We start from the raw sequence: 10184 nt of genomic DNA on the forward strand, positions 1-10184 counted from the left end.
CTTTTTCTTTTCATTTTATTTTTAGACAACCTACATGACATGTTTTTTTATTTTCCTCAAAAACAGTGCCTCCGCTCCAAACAAATCAACATCAAAATGAAGAGCTCAAGTTGACATCAGTCCCATTTGTCTAAGTCCTGGTTTTATGTGGATGAAAAGCAGCAGCCAGCCAGTTCTGATGAGCAGGTGATAGATCCAAACAGCCAAATTTGTTAACATTTTTCAATTTCTAGACCATCCTTAAAGAAAATCCTATTTGGTATCACACAATCCTCACAGTAGTCCAGCAGAGCAACCATGCCATCTGGATTCATGTTTTCACCAATAAAGAACTGATAGTTTTTGAAATTAGCAAGGATGTGCTTGATTTGTTCTGCAGTCCCTGTCATAATAGGTTTTACTCTTTCTGGTCTCTGTTCTTCAAGTTTCCCTTTGATTGACTTCATGTAATCCTTGATGTAGTTCTTGTAGGCTTCCTTTGTGAAGCTGGTTTCTTGCACGTGATTGTTCATGACAGTATCCACACCAGTGATTACTGTGCTTTCAGTACCTTTGCCCTCAGGGCCTTCAGAGGAGGCATTTCCACCAATGAGCGAGTCATCAATGTTACCCTCTCTCCTACTGACCATCTTCCCCTCCACCTCCAGACACAGCCTATCCGCAATCTCCCGGATCTTGATCTCTGATGAGATGTCAGGGAACATCTCATCATGGTTGATGAGGCCCCGGTAGATGATCATGATGGCGACTGGAGGGAGACAACGGTGGCACTAGCTTAGTAGGAGCCCGGAGCTCAGAGAGAGCGCAGTGCAGCAGAAGCGGCACTTGCAGGGAGGGGGGAGTGGGCGGAAAAGCCATTCTTTTTTCTTTATTCTGTTCCAAGGCAGTGAATTCCACCATTCAGTCTTCCAGGTCACTTATCCGTTCTTCTGCCTCAGTTATTCTGCTATTGATTCCTTCTAGTGTATTTTTCATCTCAGTGATCGTATTGTTCGTCTCTGTTTGTTAATTCTTCTACGTGTTTGTTCTTTAATTCTTCTAGGTCTTTGTTAAACATTTCTTTCATCTTCTCAATCTTTGCCTCCATTCTTTTTCCGAGGTCCTGGATCATCGTCATATCGTTATTCTGAACTCTTTTTCTGGAAGGTTTCCTATCTCCACTTCATTTAGTTGTATTTCTGGGGTTTTATCTTGTTCCTTCATCTGGTACAAAGTCCTCTGCCTTTTCATTTTGTCTATTCTTCTGTGAGTGTGGTTTTCCTTCCACAGGCTGCAGAAGTTCTTCTTGCTTCTGCTGTCTGCCCTCTGGTGGATGAGGCTCTATGTCATTCTTTTAAAGGTTGTGCCCTGCCCCTTCTCTCCTGTTTCAAAACCAGCAAGGACAGGGACTTCCCTGGTGGCGCAGTGGTTAAGACTCTGTGCTCCCAATGCAGGAGGCCTGGGTTTGACCCCTGGTCTGGGAGCTAGATCCCACAAGCATGCAGCAACTAAGAGTTAGCATGCCACAACTAAGGAGCTGGTGAGCTGCAGCTAAGACCCAATGCAAGCAAATAAATAAAACACACACACACACACACACACACACACACACACACACACACACACGAGCTGATTTAAAAAAAAGAACCAGAAAGGACAAAGTCTGTGAGGGGGGAATGTGCTTGTGTGTTCTGGGAATAGCAAAGAGGCTGGTTTGGCTTGAGCCTGGTAAGCCAGCAGGGAGCAGTAGATTGAGATCCAAAAATTGGAGACGACCTTACAACGGTAGAGAGCTTGAGGTTGATTCTACTCTGAGAGATGGTAAGCGGTGTCATGATCTGAATTTACAGAGCGGTGTCATGATCTGAATTTACATTTTTAAAAGATTGCTCAGGCAGCTGTGTGAACAGACTGTATGAGGAGTGGAGGAGCTTGGGAAGGTAAGGAAGCTGGAGACCGGTCAGAAGGTGAGAGATGATGTGGCTTGGACCAAGGAGGCAGCAGTGGAGTTGATGAGAAGCAGTTAGATTTTAGATATATTTTGAAAATCTACCTGACAGGAAACACTGTGGATGTCGGGTGTGAGAGAAAGAAATGAGTCAAGGATGACTCTAAGGTTTTTGGCCTGAGCAACCGGAAGACTGAAATACCATATATATGAAAGAAATCAGAAAATGGCTGGGGGAGGGCAGGTTGGAAGCCATGGTGGAAATTTTACTGGTTAGAGGCTTGAACGAACTTTCTGGAATGATGGGGATGTTCTCTCATTTAGAGTGGTGGTTGCCTGGGGGTAAACACTGTAAAAACTCAGTGAACTGAATTTTTAGTATCTCTGCATTTTATTTTATATAAATTATACCTAAACACACACACACACTTTTATTGATAACGGGGAAGACTTAAGAAAAAAGGAGTTTATTTTAAAGGTTACACATGACAGAGAATGGGATCCATATTGGAAACTCGTTGAAATTGATCCTCCCATCTCTCTCATGGGGGTCCCTGCATCTCCCCGTGCTTCGGCATCTTCATCACTTTCTCTTTTTTTGTTAATAATTTTATTTTATTTCATTTATTTATTTTATTTTATTTTACTTTTTTTGTCTGCCTTGGGTCTTCATTGCTGCGTGTGGGCTTTCTCTAGTTGTGGCGAGTGGGGGCTACTCTTGTGGCTACTCTTTCATTGTGCTGCGCGGGCTTCTCATTGTGGTGGCTTCTCTTGTTGTGGAGCATGGGCTGTAGGCATGCAGGTTTCAGTAGTCGCAGCACGCGGGCTCAGGAGTTGTGGCTCATGGGCTTAGTTGCTCTGTGGCATGTGGGATCTTCCCGGACCAGAGATCAAACCCATGTCCCCTGCATTGGCAGGTGGATTTTTAACCACTGCATCACCAGGGAAGTCCTTCATCACTTTCTTAAACTGTGACAATCAACAAAACAAGCTGATTTGTAGTATTTGCTGATTTCTGTGACATCAATATTCCCACCATATTTCAAGCCACAGGCTACATCAAGCTACAACATCATCCTTGGAGGCGGTAGATTGAAGTAGTGGAGAACACAGACTTCAGTGCAGGCAAGTTCTTTACCTCTCTGGGACTGTTTCCTCATCTGTAAAATGAGAAGGTGCTACTAATGCTGTCTCCATAGGGTTGTTATGAGGATTAAAGGAGTTAATATGTGGCATCTTGTACCTTTTAACTGTTAATAGCTCTGCTGTTACTTTACTGTGTGTCCTTGGGCAAGACCCTTCCTCTCTCTGCATCTTAGTTCCTGTATTTGTAAAACATAGAGGTTTTGTTATAAATACTCTTTGAAGTCCTTCCAGCTCTAGAAGTCTTAGGGCCTTCTATGACTCCAGTTACAGAGAAATCTCAGCCTCCCTCTCTGGGTTTTAAGCTCTATTCCTGAAATCACAGGTACAAGGCACCTGAGTGGTGTGAGAAACAGCCAGGTAGATTCCAAAGTGGATTCAGTCTGAAGTGGAAAGTTAAAATTGTCAGGCTTGATCTCAGCCTGGGAAAACTCCTCCTGAGCCAAAAATTTCCAGCATTTGCGACTCTTTAACTGGCAGCTCCAGGTGCTGGTCAGTTTGAACTGCTTCATTTGGATGCCTGCCAGGAGCCTTTGTTTAGGAACTTTCTGATTTTCCCCTGCTAAGTAGGTACTGAAGGGAATACCTTTTTTTTCTTTTCTTTTCTTTGTTGTTTGGTTTTTTTTTAAATTTTATTTATTTACTTATTTATTTTTGGCTGTGTTGGGTCTTCGTTGCTGCATGCAGGCTTTCTCTACTTGCAGCAAGCGGGGGTTACTCTTCGTTGCGGTGCACGGGCTTCTCATTGCGGTGGCTTCTCTTGTTGCAGAGCACGGGCTCTAGGCGTGAGGGCTTCAGCAGTTGCGGCACGTGGGCTCAGTAGTTGTGGCTCGCAGGCTCTAGAGTGTAGGCTCACTAGTTGTGGCGCATAGGCTTAGTTGCTTTGCGGCATGTGGGATCTTCCTGGACCAGTGCTCGAACCCCTGTCCCCTGCATTGGCAGGTGGATTCCTAACCACTGTGCCACCAGAGAAGTCCCTCTTTTCTTTGTTTTAATGGAAAGAAACAGTAATAAAAAGAAGAAAACAAATACAGAGAGAGACTAGGTTAATAGAAATAGATTAATAGAAGTAGAGAAAAAAACACCAAGAGAAAGAGATTTTTCCTACATTTTCTAACAAAAGAAGACAAATACAAACAGAGCTGAAGACAAAATAAGAGCTGATTCCTACCACAAGTCTGGAGAATTTCTTGGAAAGGATCATGTTTAAAATAAATACACATGCAGCACAGGTGGAGGTATTTCTTGCCTTTTCCTCTACCAACTCTTAAGTCTGAGGTAACTCCTGTAACCCCTACTCCCGAATGCCCAATGGAATAATTTTACATATTTTTCCATTCAGACCCATATTCTCCTGGTTAAATTCTGTAGGACCTACACTTATCACCTTAGAACCAAAGATTCTAAACTGAAAAGTGACCTCAGAGCATACCTCCTCTCCCTGCAGTATTTTACATATGAAGAAACCAAGGCCCAGAGAGGTTGAGTAACTTGTCAAGGTACCACAGACATGTGACAGAGCTAGGTTAGGTGGTAATTCATATATCTCAGTGGCACTTGTCCTATCTATGAGGGTCCCAGAAATAAACAGATGGATAATTGAGAGTTTAATAAAGGAAAAGCAACAAGAAATGATGCAGTATCCCAGGGCCAATGACAGTGGGAAACTTGATCACTATGGGACCTGAGGGGACAAAGGGAGGAAGCAGAGAGCGTATGAAAGGTGTCTGCAGAGACCCTGCTTTTAGGAAGGTGGGGTGTATGATGGGGAATAAACAATCTCACATTCCTCTTTTTCCCACTTTTAGCCTCCATTGGCTGAACGTAACTAGAAGCCAGAGGACAAGGAAGTCTGTTGATAAAAGACCAAACTGAGGCACTGAACAGGGAGGGTGGAAAGCAGATCTGGAGGCTACAAGGAAGCAACCTATCACCATTCTATTCACTGAAATTTCAAACAATGCTGTTCATGCCCCATAATTTGGCCTTAAAGTGTGCAACACAGCAAGTTGTCAGGAACATAAGATACAACAGGAGTCAAGAAAGCTCCAAGTTAGGACACTGAGCTGTCATATAGTGCTGGAAGCAGAAGACTAGCTGGGTGGATGGAAGTTTCCAGGGGCTGCTCTGCTCCTCAGCCCAGTGCCGAACCCACACAGACTTGGCGGAGAGCCTTTCAACAGCCCAGGCCCTGCCCTCAAGGAATGCAAGTCTAGTCTGCAAAGGGTGAGGCCTGACCGTAGATGACTCCTCCTGGAGACCTGCATGATGCTGATGGGCAGGGAAGACTTCTCCACCAGGGCGACTTTCTGGAGAATCAAAAGTGATGCCAACTAGGGCTTCCCTGGTGGCACAGTGGTTGAGAGTCCGCCTGCCGATGCAGGGGACACGGGTTCGTGCCCCGGTCCGGGAAGATCCCACATGCCGCAGAGCGGCTGGGCCCGTGAGCCATGGCCGCTGAGCCTGCGTGTCCGGAGCCTGTGCTCCGCAACGGGAGAGGCCACAACAGTGAGAGACCCGCGTACCGCCAAAAAAAAAAAAGATTTTGCTGTGATTTATGTCAAAGAGTGTTCTTCCTATATTTTCCTCTAAGAGTTTTATAGGGCCCGGTCTTACATTTAGGTCTCTAATCCATTTTGAGTTTATTTTTGTGTATGACGGGAGTGTTCTAATTTCATTCTTTTACATGTAGCTGTCCAGATTTCCCAGCACCACTTATTGAAGAGACTCTTTTTTCTCCATTGTATACTCTTGCCTCCTTTGTCATAGATTAGTTGACCATAGGTGTGTGGGTTTATCTCTGGGCTTTCTATCCTGTTCCATTGATCTATATTTCTGTTTTTGTGCCAGCACTATATTGTCTTGATTACTGTAGCTTTGTAGTATAGTCTGAAGTCAGGGAGTCTGATTCCTCCAGCTCCGTTTTTTTCCCTCAAGACTGCTTTGGCTATTTGGGGTCTTTTGTGTCTCCATACAAATTTTAAGATTTTTTGTTCTAGCTCTGTAAAATATGCCACTTGTAATTTGATAGGGATTCCATTGAATCTGTAGATTGCTTTGGGTAGTATGGTCATTTTCACAGTATTGATTCTTCCAATCCAAGAACATGGTATATCTCTCCATCTGTTTGTGTCATCTTTGATTTCTTTCATCAGTGTCTTATAGTTTTCTGAGTACAGGTCTTTTACCTCCTTAGGTAGGTTTATTCCTAGGTATTTTATTCTTTTTGTTGCAATGGTGAATGGGATTGTTTCCTTAATTTCTTTTTCTAATCTTTCATTGTTAGTGTATAGGAATGCAAGAGATTTCTATACATTAATTTTGTATCTTGCAACTTTGCCAAATTCATTGATTAGCTCTAGTAGTTTTCTGGTGGCATCTTTAGGATTCTCCACGTACAACATCATGTCATCTACAAACAGTGATAATTTTACTTCTTGTTTTCCAATTTGTGTTCCTTTTATTTCTTTTTCTTCTCTGATAGCTGTGGCTAGGACTTCTAAAACTATGTTGAATAATAGTGGCAAGAGTGGACATTCTTGTCTTGTTCCTGGTCTTAGAGGAAATGCTTCCAGTTTTTTACAATTGAGAATGTTTGCTGTGGGTTTGTCGTATATGGCCTTAATTATGTTGAGGTTGGTTCCCTCTATGCCCACTTTCTGGAGAGTTTTTATCATAAATGGGTGTTGAATTTTGTCAAAAGTTTTTCCTGCATGTATTGAGATGATCATATGGTTTTTATTCTTCAGTTTGTTAATATGGTGTATCACATTGATTGATTTGCATGTATTGAAGAATCCTTGCATCCCTGGGATAAATCCCACTTGATCATGGTGTATAATCCTTTTAATGTGTTGTTGGATTCTGTCTGCTAGTATTTTGTTGAGGATTTTTACATCTATATTCTTCAGTGATATTGGTCTGTAATTTTCTTTTTTTGTAGTATCTTTGTCTGGTTTTGGTATCAGTGTGATGGTGGCCTCACAGAACGAGTTTGGGAGTGTTCCTTCCTCTGCCATTTTTTGGAAGAGTTTGAGAAGGATGGGTGTTAGCTCTTCTCTAAATGTTTGATAGAATTCACCTGTGAAGCCATCTGGCCCTGGACTTTTCTTTGTTGGAAGATTTTAAATCACAGTTTCAATTTCACTGCTTGTCATTGGTCTGTTCATATTTTCTGTTTCTTCCTGGTTCGGTCTTGGAAGCTTATACCTTTCTAAGAATTTGTCCATTTCTTTCAAGTTGTCCATTTTTTTGGCATAGAGTTGCTTGTAGTAGTCTCTTAGGATGCTTTGTTTTTCTGCAGTGTCTGTTGTAACTTCTCCTTTTTCATTTCTAATTTTATTGATTTGAGTCCTCTCCCTCTTTTTCTTGATGAGTCTGGCTAAAGGTTTATCAATTTTGTTTATCTTCTCAAAGAACCAGCTTTTAGTTTTATTGATCTTTGCTATTGTTTTCTTTGTTTCTATTTCATTTATTTCTGCTCTGATCTTCATGATTTGTGTCCTTCTACTAACTTTGGGTTTTGTTTGTCCTTCTTCCTCTAGTTGCTTTAGGTGTAAGGTTAGATTGTTTATTTGAGATTTTTCTTGTTTCTTAAGGTGAGCTTGTATGGTTATAAACTTCCCTCTTAGAACTGCTTGTGCTGCATCCCATAGGTTTTGGATCGTCATGTTTTCATTGTCATTTGCCTTGAGGTATTTTTTGATTCCCTCTTTGATTTCTTCAGTGATCTCTTGGTTATTTAGTAACATATTGTTTAGCCTCCATGTGTCCGTGTTTTTACGTTTTTTCTCTATAATTTATTTCTAATCTCATAGCATTGTGGTCAGAAAAGATGCTTGATATGATTTCAATTTTCTTAAATTTATGGAGGCTTGATTCGTGACCCAAGATATGATCTATCCTGGAGAATGTTCCATGTACACTTGAGAAGAAAGTGTAATCTGCTGTTTTCAGATGGAATGTCCTATAAATATCAATTAAATCTATCTGGTCTATGTGTCATTTAAAGCTTGTGTTTCCTTATTAATTTTCTGTCTCGATCATCTGTCCATTGGTGTAAGTGAGGTGTTAAAGTCCCCCACTATTATTGTGTTACTGTTGATTTCCTCTTTTATAGCTGGTAGCATTTCCCTTATGTATTGAGGTGCTCCTATGTTGGGTGCATATGTATTTATAATTGTTATATCTTCTTCTTAGATTGATCCCTTGATCATTATGTAGTATCCTTCCTTGTCTCTTGTAACATTCTTTATTTTAAAGTCTATTTTATCGATATGAGTATTGCTACTCTATCTTTCTTTTGATTTCCATTTGCATGGAATATCTTTTTCTATCCCTTCACAGCCTGTATGTGTCCCTAGGTCTGAAGTGAGTCTCTTGGAGACAGCATATATATGGGTCTTGTTTTTGTATCCATTCAGCAAGCCTGTGTCTTTTGGTTGGAGCATTTAATCCATTCACGTTTTAGGTAATTATCAGTATGTATGTTCCTATGACCATTTTCTTAATTGTTATGGATTTGTTTTTGTAGGTCCTTTTCTTCTCTTGTGTTTCCCACTTAGAGAAGTCCTTTTAGCATTTGTTGTAGAGCTGGTTTGGTGATGCTGCATTCTCTTAGCTTTTGCTTGTCTGTAAAGCTTTTTTGTTTTTTTTATTCCTATCAAATCCAATATAATCAACTGAAAAATTTATAAAATAATTATTTAACATATAAAATGTCACTAGGAATAAAATAATCAGTTTTGGCTTTTCACCTGTTCTCTTTTTTAAAATTTTATTTTATTTATTTTTTATACAGCAGGTTCTTATTAATCATCAATTTTATACACATCAGTGTATACCTGTCAATCCCAATCGCCCAATTCATCACACCACCACCCCTCCTCCCTGCGTTGTCTGTAAAGTTTTTGATTTCTCCATCAAATCTGAATGAGATCCTTGCCAGGTAGAGTAATCTTGGTTGTAGGTTCTTCTCTTTCATCACTTTAAATATATTGTGTCAGTCCCTTCTGGCTTGTAGAGTTTCTGATGAGAAATCAGCTGTTAACCTTATGGGAGTTCCCTTGTATGTTATTTGTCGTTTTTCCCTTGTTGCTTTCAATAATTTTTCTTTGTCTTTATTTTTTGTCAGTTTGATTACTATGTGTCTCGGCGTGTTTCTTCTTGGGTTTATCCTGCCTTGGACTCTCTGTGCTTTCTGGACTTGGGTGGCTATTTCCTTTCCCACGTTAGGGAAGTTTTCGACTATAATCTCTTCAAATATTTTCTTGGGTCCTTTCTCTCTTCTCCTTCTGGGACCCTTATAATGTGAATGTTGTTGTGTTTAATATTGTCCCAAAAGTCTCTTAGGCTGTCTTCATTTCTTTACATTCCTTTTTCTTTTCATTTTATTTTTAGACAACCTACATGACATGTTTTTTTATTTTCCTCAAAAACAGTGCCTCCGCTCCAAACAAATCAACATCAAAATGAAGAGCTCAAGTTGACATCAGTCCCATTTGTCTAAGTCCTGGTTTTATGTGGATGAAAAGCAGCAGCCAGCCAGTTCTGATGAGCAGGTGATAGATCCAAACAGCCAAATTTGTTAACATTTTTCAATTTCTAGACCATCCTTAAAGAAAATCCTATTTGGTATCACACAATCCTCACAGTAGTCCAGCAGAGCAACCATGCCATCTGGATTCATGTTTTCACCAATAAAGAACTGATAGTTTTTGAAATTAGCAAGGATGTGCTTGATTTGTTCTGCAGTCCCTGTCATAATAGGTTTTACTCTTTCTGGTCTCTGTTCTTCAAGTTTCCCTTTGATTGACTTCATGTAATCCTTGATGTAGTTCTTGTAGGCTTCCTTTGTGAAGCTGGTTTCTTGCACGTGATTGTTCATGACAGTATCCACACCAGTGATTACTGTGCTTTCAGTACCTTTGCCCTCAGGGCCTTCAGAGGAGGCATTTCCACCAATGAGCGAGTCATCAATGTTACCCTCTCTCCTACTGACCATCTTCCCCTCCACCTCCAGACACAGCCTATCCGCAATCTCCCGGATCTTGATCTCTGATGAGATGTCAGGGAACATCTCATCATGGTTGATGAGGCCCCGGTAGATGATCAT

The 10184-nt window shown here is 40.9% G+C and overlaps 2 protein-coding genes across 2 annotated transcripts; both read right to left on the bottom strand.

Moving 5' to 3' along the window:
* Window positions 1-212: 212 nt before the first annotated feature.
* LOC132426705 (translationally-controlled tumor protein-like) lies at window positions 213-740 on the bottom strand. The gene has a single exon (XM_060013490.1). It carries the CDS (start codon window positions 738-740, stop codon window positions 213-215), a length of 528 nt encoding a protein of 175 aa, XP_059869473.1.
* Window positions 741-9656: 8916 nt separating this feature from the next.
* LOC132426706 (translationally-controlled tumor protein-like) lies at window positions 9657-10184 on the bottom strand. Its single transcript, XM_060013491.1, has one exon. The coding sequence runs from the start codon at window positions 10182-10184 to the stop codon at window positions 9657-9659; it is 528 nt and encodes a 175-aa protein (XP_059869474.1).

Source organism: Delphinus delphis, chromosome 6 (genome assembly GCF_949987515.2).
Source record: "Delphinus delphis chromosome 6, mDelDel1.2, whole genome shotgun sequence".
NCBI classification, from domain to species: Eukaryota; Metazoa; Chordata; class Mammalia; order Artiodactyla; family Delphinidae; genus Delphinus; species Delphinus delphis.

Coding starts and splice junctions, on each gene's coding strand:
- LOC132426705 (XM_060013490.1), bottom strand. CDS start 740: ATGATCATCTACCGGGGCCTCATCAACCATGATGAGATGTTCCCTGAC.
- LOC132426706 (XM_060013491.1), bottom strand. CDS start 10,184: ATGATCATCTACCGGGGCCTCATCAACCATGATGAGATGTTCCCTGAC.